This window comes from Centruroides vittatus, unplaced genomic scaffold (genome assembly GCF_030686945.1).
Source record: "Centruroides vittatus isolate TY-2023 unplaced genomic scaffold, ASM3068694v2 contig_970, whole genome shotgun sequence".
NCBI lineage: Eukaryota > Metazoa > Arthropoda > Arachnida > Scorpiones > Buthidae > Centruroides > Centruroides vittatus.
The window spans coordinates 2,022,296-2,045,092 of record NW_027122643.1 but is presented as its reverse complement, the minus strand read 5'-3'; the positions used below and the strand labels follow the sequence as shown (position 1 = coordinate 2,045,092).

General features: G+C 24.2%; 1 protein-coding gene across 2 annotated transcripts in view; it reads right to left on the bottom strand.

The window, feature by feature from the left end:
• The window catches only part of LOC136985493 (cell adhesion molecule Dscam1-like), a 134,472-nt gene that overhangs the window by 99,034 nt on the left and 12,641 nt on the right, over nt 1-22,797 (bottom strand). For both annotated transcript variants that reach the window (XM_067282785.1, XM_067282786.1), the window contains 6 exons: nt 17,703-17,864; nt 11,390-11,536; nt 10,087-10,380; nt 8,832-9,098; nt 8,112-8,519; nt 7,472-7,627 (listed from right to left, as the gene is read on the bottom strand). In XM_067282785.1, the coding sequence (XP_067138886.1) occupies nt 7,472-7,627; nt 8,112-8,519; nt 8,832-9,098; nt 10,087-10,380; nt 11,390-11,536; nt 17,703-17,864 (1,434 nt within the window). The remainder of the gene's footprint in view (nt 1-7,471; nt 7,628-8,111; nt 8,520-8,831; nt 9,099-10,086; nt 10,381-11,389; nt 11,537-17,702; nt 17,865-22,797) is intronic.

The following is a 22,797-nucleotide window of genomic DNA, read 5'->3' as shown; positions in this document are numbered from 1 at the left end:
GTAGCTAATTAATTTCTCCAATAAAAATTTTAGAAATATTTAAAAATTTTTAAATACAAAACGTTATTTCCTAATAATTATAAACATTAATAATTCAAATCTTACGACTTGAAATGAATACATGTTGCGCTGATGTTTATATTTATTTTTATTTATTAATTAATTGATATATTAAATTAAATATTTATAACGAATGAATTTTAAATGATTTTAATTATGAAAACAAACAATAATTATATGAATTTTATAGTTTAATATTTTTAATGAATCAATACTTTATGACGAAAGTTATTGATGTGAAAGAAACCTGAGGCATAGTAACAGTTACTGGAAATGTTACATTGATTAGTTTAGTTTAATATAATTTATTTACATTAAATTACTTTGTATCAGCGAATTTATTTATACAGTATTTCTATGGTAGTTTGCATGTATAATAGAATAATTAGATATTATCTGATATTTAAATCATTCGTATTATATGTTATGTTATGTGTTCATTGTATGATTACGCTTGGATAAATCTGAGTTACCTTTAACAATGACGGAAGTTGAGCGTATCAACAATAACATTGTTAAATGCAGCAACATTGCGATTTAGTAACATGAACTAACGACTAAAGGAAATTGTATATTAATTATTGAAATCAAATTTGTGGAATGGTTAATGATAAATATTGAATTAATTTTATATACTTCTTGAAACTATAACAAATTTATAATTTAATATTTGCTTATTCAGATGCAAATAATGGAATTTAAATATTAAAATACAATTGTGGATTTTCTTGAGAAGAACATAAAAAGTTCATATATAAATCATATATAACATGGTTAGCATTAAAAATAGTTTATATTAATTTACAGAAAAATCAGATGTTTTCCGTTTGGCTATAATACCTTTGTCTAAAATATTTCTTAAATAATTAATCTGTAATTTTTGGAATTTATCTAGTGCTCTGAATAAAATTTAACTTTTAGATTTTTATTGAAAAGGAAACTTTCAATGCTTTCCATTGTTAATTGTACTCTCGACATTACAATTAATTTTGTAGGTAGTTGGAGATAAACTAATTAGTAGCAAGTGTGAACAAACTGTAAATATAAAAGAAATCGTGCTTTTATATTATAAAAGTATAACTTGAAAGATGACAAGACATTTTTTAAAACCGACATAAATATAAAAGGAATTAAAAAGCATGTATGATTCCTTTAAAAATGAAAACTCATATCCAATATATAGCATGTTAAAAACTTTAAAATATAGATTTTAACACAGACCTAGGTTGATATTTATTTAAATTTGAATTTTCTTCTTAACTGGGATGAAAATTAAATATCTAATTTCATTTTTATATTGAGTTGAAACGAAAGTATTCAATTTAAAATATTTATTGGATAGACTGTATCTATGCAAATTTTATAAATTTAAAGAATGTTTATCTAAGAAAATCACGATTATATTCGAATGCAATAACTGCACCTGCACTGTTGGATTTAAATGAAGAATTGTGTTGTTGTTGATATTTAAAATGAGATATTTTTAATTCTCTGCTTTAAAGGGAATTCTATGCGATTGTTCTATATACTTAATTTAAATTTATCGATAAAAAGCTATTACCACTTATTTTATTTATTATTTTATCCAACAAAGACCCATTTTTATAAATTTTACTAGAAGAAGATAACATTATAATCGTATCTTTATAAAATTATTAACATTTATACGAATACACTTAAAAGTTTTATATAAAATCAGAAACTTAATTATCAAACCTAATTAGATCAAGTTTATTCGAGTCTAAAATTATTTTACTTAATTCTAGCAAAATATTATTTTACATGTGAATGCAATTAAAAGACGACAAAATATTTACTCAAGCAATCCGCACATATATTAATTCGTGAGTAATAAAATATATTAATAAATATTTAAGTGCATTCTCCTAACTTAAGTATATATATTTAAAATCTCATGTAAAGTGAAAAATTATATTAAATTGTCTAAAATCCTTGTTAAAAATCTCATTATGAACATTTTTATTGAAGTTATTTTAATGGTGTTAAATTATAAACGTATTGATTTAAAGTAAAATAATTGAAAGAAGTAGTCCTTAAGGAATACACTTTTCTAGTAAATGAGAAATAGTAAACGTAACATACAATGTTAAAATTATTATTTTGTTCTTGTTTTAGAAATGTTATATTGAATAAAACTAATTACTTTAGATAAATGAACTTTTGAAGATATTTATTGAATTTTATATAAACAAGTAATGTTTTGAATTAACAAACAGAGAAAAATACTACAAAGCTTGAATGCCAATAAAATAAAACAATTGAAGATTAGAGTTATTTACCATTATGATTTGAAATTTTAAAATATTCTTTATTCTCATCTTACCTTAATTAAAAATGATATAAAACTAATATGTATCAAACTAAAACTACAAAGACTAAACCGTGATATTGTATTGTTACAATATCATGATTACACATAATTAAAAGCTATAATAAAGAATTTTATTTGTATTGAAAATTGTTAGCTTTATTTTATTTAAATTTTTATTGATATTTATATATAATTATGCACTACGTACAGTATTATTATTATTTAATTTCTTTGTTTCGTCTCGGCATTCTAAATTAAGTCTAGTGTCTTCTAAGATATTTTTACACTTTTTAAAAGCATCCAGATTAAATTTGGAAAATTCATTAATTCACAGGAAATTATTCTAATGAGATTCAGAAAAGGAATTGAGACATGACACATGACAAAAATATAGAGTAACAACAAGATATATGTTCTCATTGAGTGTTGCCTATTCATATTTGTATAAAAGAAAGTCATAATTAAAAAATTATCTTTGACGTAAATTTACACAAAGGTTTATTTCATCCGATCTATAGGAAAAATACGAAATTCTATCAACGTAGCATTACAAAATCTTTAATATTCAAAACGAAAGAATATAAATTCCAGTCGGTGTTAGTTTTTATGAAGGTGTGGTGCCCCGTAGACAGTCCAAGTTAACACGTCTGACATTAGCTTCCAGTGATGTTGAATGACATCACTGTAGGCTAAATGTAGCCTGAAATTTGATTCTACGCTTTTTGAATGTTATATGAACTCACAAAGATCTACGTAGACTTCCTTCTTTATTAGGTCTAAATAAATAAATAAAAAAGTACTGAGGAGAAAACATTAAAATTTGAAACATAATCTCGAATCAACAATAAACGAATTTCCAGTAGCTCCGGAATAGTGTAGAAGTTCAGGATTATTGTTAAGTCTTTTCGAGATTATGTTTCAAACTTAGAAATGACTCAATTTTCTCCCTCATCATTTCTTCCCATTTAACATGCATAGTGTCATTCACGCTATACAATATAAAATTTACACACGTGAAAATGTTCATTTAAATATCCAATTAATAAATTCTTTATTTAAAAATTTATTTTTACTAATCTACTATTTATTCTGTATAAATTACATTTAAAATTCAAAAGATTAAATATTTTTTTTTTACATGTAAAATAAATATTAGATTTATTTAAAAGTTTAAACATTTTCATTGTTCATTTAATTCAGATTGTTCATTGACTCCATAACAATTATAATTGCTCATCAATTATCTTCTATTAAAAATATGAATTTGAGAACAAATAAAATATTTTAAATATTCCCTAATCACATTTTTATTGAATGAAAAAAAGACATTCAGTCTTTTGTTGAAAGAGAATGAGATTATTAAATAAAACTTAAAGATAAAATATAGTAATTACAGTTACATTTTCGTTAATCTACTAAAACATTATAATGCAGTCTTACTTATATTTTTAAACTATAAATCTGGTGAAAAATTAATTTTATAAGAAATTAATAATTTACATACTTCAATTTTCAATCTATTATCTAATTATAATTTTACAATGTTGATAACACTAAAATTATAATAATTTATTAAAAATTACAAGAACAATCAATTATTTTAATGCTTATAATTTTTTTAATTTTAACCTTAAAAAAAATAAGACGAAAAATATAGTTCTAGTTGACAAAAAGTACTATCCGAAAATCGTTTATCGTTTTAAAGTCAATTGATTCTAAGCAAAAATAAATATTTTTATATATGCTACCAGGACATAAAGTATAGCTTACGATTGAGTACGTGAATATTATTTGCATTGTATTCTAATATAACAGAAAATGTGAAATTTAAACAAATTTTATTCTCAAAATTTTAAATCTAAATACAAAATTATTTAAAGAATAATCTACACAATTAAAATTATATTAATACTTCAAAGGATGTCAATAAATTTCAATAATTTTTATAAATTTAACATTAAATTTTAAGCGAAAATCTGAAGGATTTCAAATGAAAATAAGTTTAAAATTTTTTCAATATTTTAAAAAATTTATATTATTATTAACTAACGTGTTGAAGTCTGTATGTAGTACGTTTATTATGAAACGTTTTGGTCTTGTTAAATAAATTTAACGTAAAAAAATCATTTTTACTTCTACAATCAAGTAAAGTGTTATAATAGTTGTTATTAATTACCATAAAGAATGATTTTAAAAGCATGTTCAACAATAAATTTAATAAAAATCTTTAGAAAGAAGTATGGCTTACAGAATCCAGCTTCATATATATCATTTTGTCAAAAGTGAAATTTATAATACTCTAATATTTGACTATTATTAAGCGAAAATATAAATTATAAATAGACAGCAAAAAATGATATAATATAACAGAAAGAAAAAATAATATTCATCTGAAAATTCTTCTTCGAATAAAACTTGGATATCCAGAAAAAGTACACTAGATCAAACTATAAAGGCCTGAAGTTTAACTGTTGTGGTGGAGTGACAAATGGGGGTTTATATTGTCTCGAGATCAGATACACCAACTTCATTCAAGATCACAATATGGCACGAAAGATATTTCATGTTGGATAATATACAGAAAGATAAATAAATATCATTACTATCAGTCAACCGTTAAATATGACAGGGAAAAGATATTTCGTTAAATGCCTCTCTAAGATAAAAAAAACGAATTAAGTATAAGTAGACCCTCCATTTTAAAAAAGAAAGATGAATTAAGAAATATTTATAAACGAAAAAACAACTTTGTTTCTGTCTTTTGAGTTTCTTTCACACGATATGACAGATATCTTTAAATATGCAAGTTGCTTTTTCTAATTATATCGATTTTACAAAACCTTATTAACATATTGCTGAATCATTAAAATTGCAATTTTATCTCAGTTTCCGCAACACCTTCAAGTAATTATACAATTTCTTAACATATGTTTCTTTGCCAAATATGGCCATTTTCAATCAATGGTTTTTAATGACTTACAACGTGTTTTTACCGTGTTAGCCCTATTAAGACTTTTTTGTAATTTCAGCTTTTTATCAAAATTTAGTACCATTCTTTCATAATCCCCCAGGCACTCAAGTTAAAAACAATTACTTTCTAGTAAAAGCATTAGGTTTTAAGAACACTTTGCTTTAATCAGTTTCGGCATTAGCCTATATAAAATTTCTAGATATGCCTATGGGAAGTAGAAAAAAAATATACTTTCAAAATGTATCAAAATGTATTTGTGTTTCATATTTTTCTTAACTTCAATGTATGTAATATATAAAAGTTCTATTCTTGTTTAAATCAAGGCTTTCTTCTGCATTTACTAAACTTAAAAAATTCAAATTTTCTTTATTTTATGGTAAAATTCTCTATTATAAAATGAAATTTATAAATATTAAATTTGAAGTTTTACATATTTTTTATTTCATAAATTATTAACTGTATAAAGTAAACATTATATGTTAAATTATAAGATGAATATGGCTTGTGGTAATACATTATAAAAAAAATATATTCGGACAAAAATTTTAAAAATTGAAAGATAAAATTGAAAATATAACAATAAATTTCTTTAGGTAATTTCTATATATTATGAAATATAAAAGTTAGATAAGACATAAATAATGCAAGGAATTTGAAGCAGAAACAAATGAAATTTTCAAAAACGTAAGATTATATATTTTAATATTACAAGAGCGGTTTAATCTAAAGACAAATTATTATTTTTTTAAAACTAAAGCAATATGATAAATTCGTTTTATTAACCGTTGCAAAATGTCTTAAAAATTTCGGATTTTGTCAGATCATAATTGATAAAAAAAATCTGTAAAAAGTAGATGTTTTTCCTGTATAAGAAGTAAATAAAATCTAAGAAATCAATTTAAGTTTTCTCTTTAATCATTTTTAGACATCTCCCAATTTTACATAACAAAAATATTTTATTTTCGTAATATTTTTCAACTGTCAAAAATAAGCATCACGCAAAATTTTGATATATTTTTACGACTTTTTTAGAAAAAAATTGTTACATTCGTTTGATATTTAATTAACGAAAGTAAAAATTTTAATATTAATAACAACCCAAATAATTGGAAGATCATTAAAAGTTTTTCTTTGTTATTATCCTTAAATAATGTTAAACATCAAATTGAAATTTTCACGAAATCACTTTTCAACTCGAGTTTATTACAAAGCCAATTTATCCATTAATCTTATTACAGTTTCACGGCAATTCTTGGAATTTTATCAATTTATTCGGGCGAGAATGTAACGATATCGTATATCTCTAACGTTAAGGTCCTTATATTTTGATGAATTATATTAATCATATATTAATGAAGGTTATTTTAACAAAAATACAGGTATTATGCCATATATTATTTTTAAAATGACCTTCTATATCAAAAATTCCACCTTTTTCATTCAAGTAGGTAGTACTGTGACTCGGACAACAATAGGCTATTCCATATTTATTTTTCATTATTATACAGTACATTATATCTGTCAACTTGCCTATAGAATGCGTCTTGAAAATAATATTAATGAATCACTGCAATATAATATCAGTTGACACTTACAATAATGTCAAGCTAATAAATCACAACGTCTTTTGTTCTTCTCCATTATCTTAGATCTGATATATAATTTGGACATCTCCTTCAACCTATTATTCCCAATGTTTTGTGGTTCTCAGCTTTTCTTACAAAAACGCTATTTTATTTATTAAAACTTCAGAAAAATCTATAAATTTTCATTTCGTAACAAATTTTAGAAGCTGCTATAATTATATTCCTTTTAAAATTGTTTAATATCATTGATACTCACGTCAACTCCGCATCAACTGTTCAACAAATTCAATATGGATCAATCATTCGGTTATTGAAGTTTCCCTGCCGCGTTATTAAATTGATTTTAAAATAAAATTTTGACCCGTTTCCTATAACAATTGATTAATCAAGTTGACAAGAAGTTGATGTTAGATATAATTTTTTAATTTTAATCAATAGAATTAGAAATTTTCGAAAATTAAAAGTAATTATTGTGTATATATATATATATAACACACACACACAATATATACAATATATTACCTGTCACTTTAATGTATACAGAACCAACTGATGTTTCTCCTTTCTTGTTCGAAACTTCACAGTGATACCAGCCCTCGTCAGATTTTGAATGCTGTGATATAAAAAGTGTACCATTTCCAAAATCTTTCGCACGTTGATCAGCGGCAAGATAATTATCTTGTGAAAAAAAGGTGAAAACAACTTTTATAATCCTTACAAAAAATTATTTTCTAATAATTCAATTAATATTGTTTAATTAGAAAAACGTTCTTTGTCGTTACGACGATAATGCAATTTAATATTCAAATACAGAATTTAAAATTATTTTACGCTAGAATTAATTACATAAAATTTTTCATACTGATCTCTTTGAATCGCTTATTAAATTATTCAAGATATAAATTAATTTTTAAAACAACGTTATATAATTTAATCACTTAATAACAATTTAAAATAATTTTAAATTCAATGTTTAAATTATCAATAAAAAGTAATGTTATATGCTTGTAAATTTTATTTATTTTAAAACGTTTCAGGCAAATAAATAATTTTATGTTTTTAAATACAATTTTTAATACATTTAAACTTGTTTTTAAATATATTTATAACGAAGTTTATCTTAATAGTTTAAATTAAATATTTGAAGTAAACGTGATCGTACCTTTTTTCCAAACAACAGATTTTATAGGATATCCACTATATGGACAATTGATAGCTATATTATCTCCTGCGACTACGGTAATGTTATTCATGGGATTGACAAAAGGTGGACCAAATATCATTATTCTTGCACTGTGACTGACGCTTCCGACTTCGTTTGTAGCGTTACATGTGTACATTCCGCCGTTTTCAATAGTAGCTGAAGTGATGTTGATGAAGCTTGTAAGGATACCTTGAGAGTCAACAAAATCTCCAATACGAAGACCTCCATCCTCGGTGACAAGTTTGCTATAGTGAAACCAAGCCACTTGAGGTAGAGGATTACCAGTCACTGCACATTTCATGGAAATTCGGTATCCAGGGTGGTATGTGTGTTCCGAAAAGACTTCTCTAAATTCAGGCTGATCCTCTGAAATGGAAGACAGGGAGGAAATATGCCAAATATCGATTTTTAACAGCTGAAGTTAATAATAAACCGACAACAGCTTGCGAGTTGGCATGTCAATAATCTTTGCATGGCATTATTTTATAGAAATAAGTTTCCTGGATATTTATCTTTATTTCTCGATTATACTTAACCGGTAAAAATTATTTAACATTTTAATATTTTACTTCAGATTAATTTTATTTACTTCCTAAATTAGGATAATAATCTTTAATTATAGAATAGATTCCTATTAATTAACGATTCATGATAATTATAATAGGATTAGAACCTTACCCTCAAGAGATAGCAAAGCTGCTGCCTGAGCAGATTCTTCGTTGTTGTATACAAAACATTGATAAATTCCTTTATCTTCTCTTTGTATGGGTGAAATTCTTAATGTTCCTGATGTCGTAAACCTAACTCTACTGGAAGTACTCAGTAATTGTAAATTTTTTCTCCAAAAATAAGTGGCATTTCTTCTGTTGGTTGTACAGTTAAAGGTTTGTGAAGTACCTTCTTTCGCTTTCACCATTGTTGGATATATGCTTACAGAAAGTCGTTCTGGAATTGTTACAAAAATATTTTTATTTCTTACCGTTTTGAAATTTTAGACCATTTACTGTAATTTAAACGATATAAATTTATATAACTCTTCCCTGTATACATTAAAATTTCAAGGAATTTTATAGTTTAAATTAGCATAAACAATAATAAAAAGAATCAGACTCAATTGAATGATTAAAAAGTTTCTTCACTGAAAATTAACAAAACAAAAAATGAAATGTGCGTAATGGTGTGATTTAAATTAATTCAATTTTGTTTTCTACATCAATTTTACGATTTACCTATGTCATTTTAAATTGAAAATTCATTTTTTTAATTATAGAAAGTTAAAAAAAAATAAGGAATTTCAATTAAAAATTTTATATACAAATTTATCTTAGCAATAAAAGTAAGTATTTACCGATGTAAACTACAAAGCAATTTAACATATTTTATTTTTAATAATATAAACAATCAATATTTATTTAAATTGCTTTTTTCCTATATAATGATATTGTATTTAAGAATATAAATGAATTTTTTTTTAAAAAATAGCACGAATATAAATAAATGTACATTTATAAATTAATCTGAAAAAATAAACTAAAATTCTACTTATGGATATTTAAATTATTTTTGAAATAATGCCTAGAATATTTCCTTTCAGCGATTAACAACATAGCTCTTAGCGCTAAAAATATTAATCTATAAAATTATTTTCAGTGTTAGAAAAATATTAAAACAAATTATTTTTCCATAAATATTACATAAACGAGTTTATCAAAACCAAAATAATTCTAATTGAGTTAGTATTTACTCGAATAGTTACTTTATGATGAAAAAAATTGTTACAGAAAGCAAACACATTTTAATAACAATTAATATAAATATTTATTTATACTTAAATTAAAATATTTATTTTTACTTAAATACTCTTTTGGAATAAAATATGTCATTCCATAATAATTTATTTTCGACAAAAACCCAATAAAAATTCATAACTAACCTGTTATGGAAACTTTGAATTGTGCTCTATTCTCTCCAATAGAATTATTTGCTATACACAAATATGTACCGCTGTCATAAATAGTGGCTCTTTCAATAACTAGACTGCCTTTCATTTGCTTGAAACGTTGATCATAACTGATAGGAATAAGTCTGCTTCCGTCTTCTTTATACCAGGTGTAACTTGGCACAGGATATCCTTTGGCAATGCATGGAATTTCAATATATTGACCAACTGTTGCTTTAACATCTCTTCCTGTTCCAGTGATTCTTGGCGAGAGTGTACTGGTAGGTTCTAAAAAAATGTAACACGACATTCTTATCAAGAAAACGAAACTGTAAATGTTAGAAATTTAATTATAGCTAACCCGAATGATAAATTCGGGTTAGATAGAGTCATATTGATTATCAGATTTAATTAAATTTGAATATAAAGTAATTTTTAAAATTAAATTCTAAATAATTTAAATAAAATTTTAATACGTTAAAATATATTAATTAACATTTGTACATTTGATAAAAGTGGTGTGAGAGTTTACGATCTCTAATGTACTTACTCTCGTATGTTAGTAGTTAATTTAGCTGATTAATAAGTAAATAATTACATGAATTGTAATGGAAAACATTTTAATTAGTCACATTCATGCTAAATATGACATATTCGAACGATGCGAATTAAATAATTGGTTAATACAGTTCTAAAGTGTATCGCTTAATTTGATATTTTAAAGATGAGATTAAATTTTATCGTGCTCGTTACTTATATAAGTTTGTATTTTATATAATAATCATACAATCCAGTAATATTAGCAGCATTGCGTGACTGCTATTAAATACATAATCCAGAAATATTATAGTATAGCATGCATTTGGTTACTATTATAAGCGCTTATTTATTGTAAAACTTTCGGATATTTAATGTTTTTAAAAATTAATTAGCTTCTGTGTCTTGAGAATTAAAGCAAAGAAAAAGAACGTATATCTAGATATGCATGTTATTAAAGTAAATAATAAAATAGTTATAAGCTGATAAGAGATAATATAATTCTGTAAGCACGAGAAGATAATAAAAATAAAACAATCGTGACTTTTATCATCATTTTTATGAAATTTTAATAAAATTTTAAGCCGTATAGTTTTTAATATTTATAAAATATGAGAGAAATAAATTTCAGAATTATATTTATAAATAATTTATTATTCTATAAAACTTTCCTAATCTACTTTTATTTTAAATACGATTTAAGAAGAATTCATTTCATTCCAGTTAATGTAGTTAATTAAAAAATTGTAAATTTATTCACCCGTGACAATTAATTGACCCCACGTGTCACTAGAAATGGTTTCATGATCCAAATCATCCCTGCAAACACAACGATATCTTCTTCTGGCATCTGTCAAGTTTGAATCATTAATAAGCAAGGCACCATCAAACGTCACTCGATACTTTCCTATAAGAAAAACCATAAAAAAATTTTTCTTGTTAGTTAAATCTTTGTCTCGCAGCCACTGTAAATACATAACGATTACTCTAAAGTCGAATCTCTAAGCACGACATTAACTGTTTTCCTGCAACCCGATTATCGTTCTCCAGTTCCGTGAAAGTGTGTTTGTTGGATAGATAGGATATAAAAAAAGAGACTGTAAATGAGAAGATAGTGTTCATTAACGTTATGGTAGCCAAATATCGATTAGGGGGTAAAAATGACGGATTTTATCCAGCTAGATATGTAGTGGAGAGTCATTAAATGAAGATACATTAGGAAACACGCACCAAATGAATTACGGAGTAAAGTTATCTAATACAGGCAAGCAATGAAATTTAGATGTTGTGGTCTTTATCTAGCGCAAAGCACACATCACCTTCCATCATGGTCATTTTACAAGCACGCTTCGTTGACCCGATTTAACACGGATCTATTCTGTTTAAACATGTTGCATTTCACTATAGCTACAGCATATGAGCATTCGTATATATAAAGTATTCCTTTCTATGAATTTTTAACTAGGTCTACGTGGTCAATAGCCTACAGCGTAATGAACTATTAGTTGAGAAATTATCTTGGAAAGAAGAAATTAAATGATTAAAATGTTCGTCTCTTAGTTTTATTTCCAGCTATGTAGTAATGCCGTAATCATGTTTGTACAGACACAATGCCCAAAGCAAAGAAGTGTAAGTAAATAAACTCGTTTTATATTAAAAGACCATATAGGAAGATATACAGAGATGTTATTTTTGTAATTCAAACATTCTAAAAAATATATTATTTTAGTATAAATTAAAAATAGGCAACTTAAATGACAAAATTTATGAGTTTTGCAGTCTCATCAATCTTCTAATTATTTTTCTGAAACATGCCAAACTATGTCAGGAACATTTCAATGCTATCTACATAGAATCAATATTTTTCCATTTTCATTTCTCAATCTTAACAATAATTTGCGAAGCCAGTTACTAATCTTCATATACTTTGTCATTTCTAGCAGCTTTTATCTACAATTATTCACAGAGTATTAAATTTCATTTTAAAGATAACAGCAAGATAATTGATACGTTAGATTCGTCTTATCATTAGTAGTTGCACACATTAATGATAAAGCAGATAGGAATCTCTTGTTGCATAATTATTAAATAATTTTAACAGTTAAATTTTTACCAGTTATCTTCTATAATCAAATACAAATTTAATTATTTTGTTTAATTAGATTTTATTATCTTTTAATCATTATAAAGTTTCATTATGTAAGAGAAAACTGCTGCATTGTGTAACACGATAAGAAGAAATAAAAATTCAGTTTATCTCATATATTATTAAAAGAAAATAAATTTGATATAGTAAAATATCTATACGATATAAATTTTATTTTTACATATATATTGTTACTTTTTTGTATATGGGAAAAATTTAATTTAGTTGAGTAGATATTTTAGCAATATAATTTCAAGCAAAGTGTGCGAAAAACGTGTAAGAAAATTATCTTTAAGGTAAAGCGATCGATTTTGAATCAAGAAAAGTCTCAAGCAAGACTTTTCCATTTAGTTGATCACATTCTAGTATTTTTATAACGTAAGACATGTGTGGTATGGTTATTCTATATCTCAAGGTATAAGAAAATATCCTTCATTCTGACTTAAAATAATGCTTTAACCCAACTATTAATCATAATGTGGCTAAATCATTTACTTTATCAGAAAAATTTTAAGTGCATTTTCGGATGGATGTAAAAAAAGATGTCTGATGTTCCGTTTAGTTGTAATCTATCATCCTCAAACTTTCCAAAATTCTACTGAAGAACATTGGCTGGCCATTTCGCCTTACGTAGTTTTCATCCTGAACATCGGTTAAGTTTTGATATTAAAAAAAAGTTTGTAAAAGAAGAATAATAAACAAGTTTAGCAAGTTTTGGTTATTTATGATGACAAGGGTTTGTTGTTCCTTAATGCAGCAGATGTGATAAATAGTTATGAAAATGATCGAAAAGTTATGTTAATGGTCCGAACGGTGAAAATTTAAATCTATCGAAATTTTAAATTATGATGTTATTTGTTAAGGAGAAAAAATATTTTAAAAAGTATAAATGAAAGACAAATTTCCATAAAAAAAGTGGCGTGTATGTATTCTAATTTAATTAATATAAAGTTCACTTTGAAAATTATATCGTCTGATGATCGATTTTTTAAAAAACAGTTACATCACTGTCTTGTTTATATTATGCATGTAATTAAGTCAAGTAATCAAAGTTGCAGTGTAATTACCCTTATCCTTCCATAATAGAAGTTTCTACTGCATTTACAATGTAAAATAACCACGATCGATTTTATTATTAATAAACAAAGCGTTCAATGATTTACATAAAGAATTTCTCGGAAACAACCGTCCTTTCAAAAATCAATAAATTAATCAACTTTTTAACAGTTTGATAGATGATTTAGTAATAAACACTGAGGTAACTTTCAATTATATTTAATTGTTAATATGTAGAAAAAGTTTGCGTGTAAATTTCATCTAACATTTAGTTTCTTTATGTTATTACTAAAAAAGAAAAGAAATAAACGTTAAGTGAAATTTAATTCTTTAATTCGATACTGCATTAATTACTTTAATTATTAAATTGGCAATAAGAATTTTTATTTATTTTCTTACATAAATATTTGACGTTATTTACTTATAAATTTTAATAGTTTTAATTGTTTTTTATTTATCAGTTAAACGCGTAAATTCTCGTAAAGTGAAAATAATACAAATCTCAACTTTCATCCATCTTTGAGATGTGATTGCGTTTGACAAGAAAAAATGAGGACAGCGAGAAAACTGCTCTCATATCTATCCAAGCGAAAGTCCTAATGGTTCACTGATCGGTATGATGTGAGAATATCCTCCTTTTATACTAAGACTTTATCATATTCGACTATACACGTCAAATAGAATAGACGTTTGGTCAGGAAATTTAATAAATGTTAGTATATTGACACTAGCGAAGTAAGCTCGGATTAACAGAAGAAAAAAAAAATAGAAAAAAGAAAGAAAGAAAACGAAATGTACTTCCTTATGTTAGAAATTTCAAAGAAAAAGAAGCGAAACAAAACTGCCTTTCACGAAAAAAATATAAAAAAATACAAATACTTTGCAGTTATATTCTCTGGTCTGAGTTATTTACGATTGATTCCGAAAGGGAATTCTACCGTTTTATTCTAACAAAAAAAAAAGGAAAAATGAAACTGGTTATGCTTGATGCTGAAAACATTTGCCATTGTATTCTATACAGATTCTGAAATGGTGCAGTATACTATTTGTAGTTGAACAACTCTCTTGACAATCATGTGATCAAGTTACGAAATTGGATGGAAAATGTCTCTTTTGTGGATCTAACAATTTAAGAAAATTAGAACGCTCTTTCTTTAAACTACAATTTTCTGATAAATATGTAACAGCGGAAGCTTGCCTCGGGATAACAAAATTTACTTCATTGATTTTTTAATAATGCCGTTTTAGATGGAAGAAAGTTTTATGTACCACATACTAATTAAAATAATTGGGTTTCATCTTATACGTGATGAAACTTGTTAAATATACATGGTATAGAATTAATTGTTTTTAATTTGATTTTTGAAATTTATAAGATGTTAAGGTCCAGATTTATAAGAATGTATTAATGCATGTAGTTATCTAATAAATTTGTTGGTTACAGAAGAAAATAGTCTTTAAAAAGTAAATCAAATTAAATTAGTTTGGTTACTTGTTTCGAAAATTCTACTTTAAGCAGAAGAAAACTGACGAATCTTAAAATATACAAAATAAATAATACATTGATTATATAGAAGCAATAATTACTGATCTGTAGAATGTCACTAAAGGGAAGTATTAGTAACTAATAATGAATTATAATATAAAATATTAATTGTGAAAGCAGCAAAATAGGAAGGTTTATGCAGAAATTATCCATTCAATGTGAATGATTCAATACTTGTGAACCTAGACGTATATAAATTTTATGTTGTTTCCGATAATTTGATTATTGTGCAGAGACTACCCCAGTGATATTTTCTTAACGTGAATGATACTTTTGATTAACGCGATTACGCTAATGATATATTTTGTAAAGTTGTTTTGAAAAAATTTATTAATATTTTCTTTTTGTTGATTGTGGTACTAGAAAATAAAACTAAATTCTTAATCTCTCCTGCTTGTTACCTTATATTAAAATAATAATAATGATTTGTTTGATTTTATTCTCTATGCTTCGTTTTATTTAAATATACATCTATAAACAGCTGTAGTATAATCAAATTTGTAAGCTATTAGTGTAAAACATGTTAAAAAATGCTATTATTCCAATATCAGGAAATGGAAGCAGCTAAATGTATTAGAAAGCATTAAAATTGTCACTCTCTTCAACCGAAGTTTATTAATTGCCAAAATAAAACTGCTTCTCTCTTTATTCGTTTTGTAAGATTTTCAAAATTCTAAATGACAGAAAGAAAATCTTTCTTGATTCTCTGTGCTCATCTTTATCGAGCGCTTTCGATACTTGTATAGATTTTTCCATCGACGTGCCACTTCTTTATGTCATTTACTAACTTTTTCTCTTTACTTTCATTAGTTACAGCAATTTACTTGTCTAGAAAGTTACATATGTGAGCTTTTACTTTTATTTCTTATAGTCTTAATATATCAAATTTTAAATCATTATTTTGAGATAGAAATTTATAAAGAGAGTAAGTAATTTTTATAAGAATGAAATTTATTGCAAAAAAACCCAATAAAAAATATTGGAAAGAAAAATAAGGACCTTATCGAAATGATTGAAAATTATGACAAATCACATAAATTCCCTCGTAATATGTTAACTTATATGATTTTATTCTTTCTTTGTTTTGATCCATTTAGTTCTTGTTGTTGGCCAATCTCGCAAATCCTCTTTTGCCAATCATGTGTGGAAAAACACCTGCTACCCAACAAAAGTTTTTAACATTGTATTGCACGTAGTATATCGTGAAGGCACTGCAAATTCTATCATTTATTATTCTAAGCATTCTTAATCTAAAATTATATAACAAGAATTCTACAAAACTTAAAACACTTTCGTTTTTTTAAATCCCAAAATTAAACTCACTAACAAATCGTAAAGTTACATAATTAATATTAATTATAATAAAACTTCATTAAATTTTTAATAATAACGAAGAAAATAAATGTAGAAATTATCTTCAAGGCCATCAAATTACATTTATACAATTTACTTTTAAGTTAAAGATCATTATCTTTTTTCTCTCTCTTCTTATAACGACTCTCGTTATTTTTAATTGATGCTATTAAAGTTTATTTAATAGCAACTTTCGTAAATTGAGATCAACAACAACAACAACAAGAAAATGTAAAGATTGCTTAATACAATGGAATATTATAAAAGAGTAAATATATCTCCTAATTATTATAGAAAAAAAGATAATTGTCGAATGTATTTTAATAATTTGTGCGAATTTTATTAATAAATAAGTATAGATATTATCATATATTAATGTTTTATAATATTTAATAAATTTTTATTAGTTTTTCTTCCTGTTTTGATAGCTTTGATGACATTCTTCTTATTTTAAAATATAAAAGAAAAAAAATTAGAAGCGTAAAGGAATTCAGAAAGGAGGAAACAGAGATGTGAAAGGAAATCATAAATATTAAACAGATCTATCTACAAAAATACATATCTTTGTACCATCTCTTCTTTCTGACTAATAAGTTTTTGTATATTTTGTTTTTTCTGATAATTTTTGAAAATTTTTGTATTAAATAAAAGTTTTACCCATTTTTTTCTTGTTTCTAAATTACAATTTTTGTTTTTCAGAATTGTGTATTTTAAATAATTGTAATTAAATTTACAAAAAATAACGAAACACCTTGGTATAATATGCAATTCAAAGCAGGGATTTATAAGATCCTACTTAGTATGAATATTACTGCAATACAATATTTAATGAATGTTTAGTAGTAGATTTACCTTATAACTATGCAGATACCGCTATTAAATTAGTATGCTGAGAATTTTTATCAACACGAACCACGAGAAGAAAATTTTTTTAATAGATTATCATCACGTTACTAGAATTTATTTACTTACCTTCTGTAACTCCTTTTGCTATTGTTATAGAATCATCTGTCTCCCATGCTACTACAGTTACAAAGTCTTTGACGGATGCAGGAATATAGCATTTGAGTAATGCTGTATTTCCTCTTACAACAAAATCGTCGTAAGTTCGTATGTCATATGTTACGTGCATTACTGAAAATATATGAACTTATATACATATACAAATATTAACTTTTACTACAATGTTTTATAGTCAAATTTAAAATAAAATAGAATTCGGAAACAAAAATTATACTTTTTTTTCCCCCAAGCAACAGTAAGTATCATTACTTTATCAATAAGAATCATTCCTTTTCAATAGCATCGCATACACAAAAATTGATTTTTAAGAATAATATTTCGATAGATTTAAATAGAATTAGAGCTAAACTTATATATATATTCACAAAAATTTAATATAAATATATATTTTTAATTTTATTCAATCGTATTAAATCATTAAATGTGGAACCAAAGATAAGGACTTTTCATCTTGAAAAATTCCCGAATAATATTTTATTATTTATCTCGCAATCGATTTTAATATAATCTTCCAAAATTCCTCAATAATATTTTATTATTTATCATACGATCGATTTTAATCTAAATCAATATTAAACATCGTGAATAATTTAAATTTTTAATACCTATATACTGTTTAATGACTTATAATCGATGGAAATTCAATAGGTTAAAGATTTAGAACAATAATAAAATTGTGCATAAGAATTTAAAAATTTAAGATGAATGATTATTCTGTATTATTAAACATAAATATATTCATATAAATGATATCATCAAAATGATATAAGTAGTACAATTGAAACTTTTCAAACATTCAATATATAATATGATAAGCATAGAACAAACATTATAAATGTTTTATACAATATATTAAACGTTTAAAAATAATAAAATATAGACTGGAAGGTGGCTTCTAAGGAAGAGTTGTGCTAAAGGAAATTATATAAAATTGAGAAAAAAGTCTAAGGGAGAGATCTGAATGAGACGAAGTATAGATGCTAATACTAAGGCTAAAATCATGAAAAGAGACAAAGAAAGAGAAACGATTAAAGAGATTCTAAAAAAGACATCAATGGAGGAAATATCGAAGAATAGTGATTCAAAAAGAAGAAAAATTCCAGAAGACTGTATGATAGAGTAAGAGACTAAATAGACACCAAATATATAAGACATTAAGAGGGGATCAAAAAGAGAAACGAGAAGAGACTAAAGAAAGATCTAAAGGAATTTGACTAAGAAGAAACTAAAGAAAGAGAGATTCGGAATAGACTCGGAAGAAGAGACTAAATAAAACTAGGTAATAAAGTTGAAGAGAAATCAAAGAACGAAGCTACAAGTAAAATCTAAAGAAAGGTAAATAAAATTTTAAAAATAAATATAATAAAGTAAAAATAAAAACAAGTACTAGATACTAATAATAAAAAATAAAAGTGAAACATTCAATTTAAGTTTTAGAATAAATTTAATTTAAAAAAAATTCAATATTTCATTATTTTAAAAGAAATGTCAACATTATCTTTAATTAAATCTTAACGAAATTCCTTAAAATTTCTAACTGTGGATAGTTTTAATTATCTGCAACATATTTTATATTTTATATCATCCATCAAATTAGCAGAAATAAAGAAAAAAAACGCAAAAAGCATTAATTTAAGATTTTTATAAATCAACATTTCGAACAAAAAAAAAACCACTTAAAAATAAAAAATTAAATTACATTTTATTATTTATTTATTTACTTTTTTGTAATTTTATTGCTTAATGTAGACTAAGTTTGTATAAGTTTTTAACTTGAAATGATTTAAAAAAGGAACAATTGTGAATATTTAAATATATATTTTTTTACATTTTTAATGCTATTTGTACAATGTTTTCATTATATTTAACATTTGAAACTACAATTTGAAATATCTTATCCTCATTAAATAATCACTTAAGAATGCAAAAACTAACTGCATGCAGTTCCAACAATCATTCATTTTTAATTATAAGCGTATAACAACCACTTCAAAAATTTTTACTTTTCTTAATTTAAATTTATGATCACAACATGTCATTGAGTAAAAGTTTTTATGTTTATAAATTACTTATTTTTATATATTTAAATTAAAAATTTGAATATTTAGCTAGATATAATTTTTGAAAATTTTTCATTATTATTCTTGTAAATTAAATAATTATTTATTTGTTTAATTTCATTTTATTGTCTGAATCATCTTAATTTATTTGTATTTATTAAGTATTAAGAAATCGGTTTATTTAAATTTTGTTGTTATCATGATTAAACATACAAGAAATATTAATAAAGGTACATAATTATGCAAATATATATAAATTATTAAAGTTTAATTTTTAAAATAAAACTTTCTCTCTAGTGATTTTAATAAAATTTTCAAACTAGAAGCTTAATTAAATCTGTAAAGTAGTTACATACTTAATATTATTCATAAAAAAGAATTTTACTGTTTAAAATTCTAAAAATTAATTAATTTTCTTTAAATATAATTTATAATGTTTATTCTTAATCGAGTTTTCGTCAATTTCTTAACAGTTACCTTCGTTTTTTTTAATCTTATAAACCTAACAAAATAACATTACTGTCATAGGACAAAATATGTCTGTTCATTTCTTTATACTCTCATATAACAACATAAAATTTTTTCTCCATAAATCTATATTATTGTAAGAGAAAAAAATGTTTGTGATTTATACATAAAAACTTATTTAATATTTATGTTATATGAGATGATTTATAATTAATGAAAGTTCATAAATATCTTGTTGCAAACTCTAACAATGTTAGCAATATATTACTAATACATAAGTATTAATTTATTCTTTATTACTGGATAAATCACGAAAGATTATAAATATTATCTAGCAATAAAATATAAAATAAATTTTATAAATTAATATTACAATTTATATGTTAATATTTAATGCATATCATTAATTACATCCAATCCATTCGCTTTTAATTGCTCTGATTAGCGAGTATGTTGAATTCATTAATTGCATTCATTTGTAGAGATTTAGCTCATTTTTTTCCAGAAAATATTAAAACTTTTTATTTTTATAATGTAATTTAAGAGTTTAAAATAGGAAACCAAACATATTTTGAATATGATTTACCATAAATTATGTATAGCTCGCAGTAAACTTCTTTATGTCTATAAATATATAAGATTCTATAGTCTTGTTTACACTAATTTAAGTTTTGTAAGGAAAAGTTTTATATTTTCCAAACAATTTCTGTTGTCATCTTTTTTTATTTTTATTTTTTTCAATAAATTTGCTAACAAAAACGAAAAAGAGAAACGTCTACAATTTACAGTTTATTTTAAAACATTTTCTAAAATCGCGAGGAGATTAATTCAAATTTTCTATTGAGAAAATTAATGATGTGAAAAAAGTAGCATCAAAAGAAATATTTTGAAAGAAAATGAAACCGTATTTTTCTTATATTCATTTTCTCCTGAGTAAAGCTTCAAGCTTTCTGCTCATTAAGGACTTTCGATTATTCATGCATACAATAAAAACTCCTTGAAAGAAGAAATAATAAAAAAAATTAAAGTAAAACTATTTAATGAGAAAACGATTATTTAAGCTTTTACATCATAAATAAATTGCAAAATATGAAATTAAAATTATTTTTAAAATTAACGTGAAGTATTGTTTTGTACATTTTGATTTATTTATTTTGATTAAACTTTATTAAAATTTCATAAAATGAAATTTAATTTATAAGGAATACGTCGAGAGAATAAATAAATTTTAAAGTTAAGCAATATACTTTCAAGGATTTTAATAAACTTTGGTATAAAATTTAAAGATAAATTATAGGCCTATCGGAAAAACAGTTTTTTCTTCAATCAAACTATATCTTTCAAACTAAATTTTGTAATTTAAAAAAATGAAATAGAATGATAAAATCGGGATGAAAGCTATTTTAAGAATATGTTAGAAATATAAGAATTGATTGAAAAATTCCCGTCAAATAAATAATAATTCAAAAATGGTTAATGTAAAGGATAAATTTTCAAGAAATAATGAGATTTTCTAGGATAGATATTTATGACCATGTGACATCTATCATAATCGATATATGGAAATGAATTTAAGAAAAGACACATTGAATTATATAATGTTGAAGAGTTGTTGAAGAATATGAGTTCATCCATCAAAGAAAAAAAAATAAGCTTAGCTATGAGAAAATTTCATGTTTCCAATAATAGTCATACTCTTAAAATTATAGTAATTGAGAACTATTTAAAATATGTTATTTAGCGTTTGATTAATACAAAAAAATAACATTCTTTGCCCGCAGAAAGATATTCCATCATAGCAAATGATTGCTAATTACAGATAAATTAAGGTATACTAAAGGCATTGTGCTTAAGAAATATGCATTGATCCAAAAATTGCTGAGAGTTTCCATCAGCAGGGGAAAAAACCAACATGAGCATCTTTTAATTACATTTTTTCCTCAACAATTTTAAAATTAATGCTCATTTTACGGTCACGTATTAATTAAAACCTATTAAATTTTATACATCTTAACATTTTACACTCTTTTATTATCAGATTTTGAAAATATAACGTTCAAAAACTATGATAAATTTCTACGATGTTCAATTACTATAAACAAAGTAATTACTTTTAATTGTATTTATCATTCTTATATTTCAAAAGAAGTGGTATTCTTAAAAAACCAATTATGAAGCGCAGTTTGATTTTTATGTTCACATTTAATGGAACGAAGAGTTTTCGTCAAATCGTATTTTTTTTTTCTCGAATTCTTAATCATTAAAGCATCTTTCCATGTAATAACAGATCGATACTAATAACATCTACAATCAAGAATACATAATGAGTTAAGTCAACGTTTCTATTTACAATAATTGGATAATGTAATTATGTTATGCGACAAATTTAAAGAATCATCTACTCTATATTGTACGAGAGAGATTTGATATTTGAATTTTCAAAAAAAAAAAAAAAAAAAAAATTATAGAAAAAGTCTATAAAATAGCGATGTTACTGAATATAATGCTCACATTAA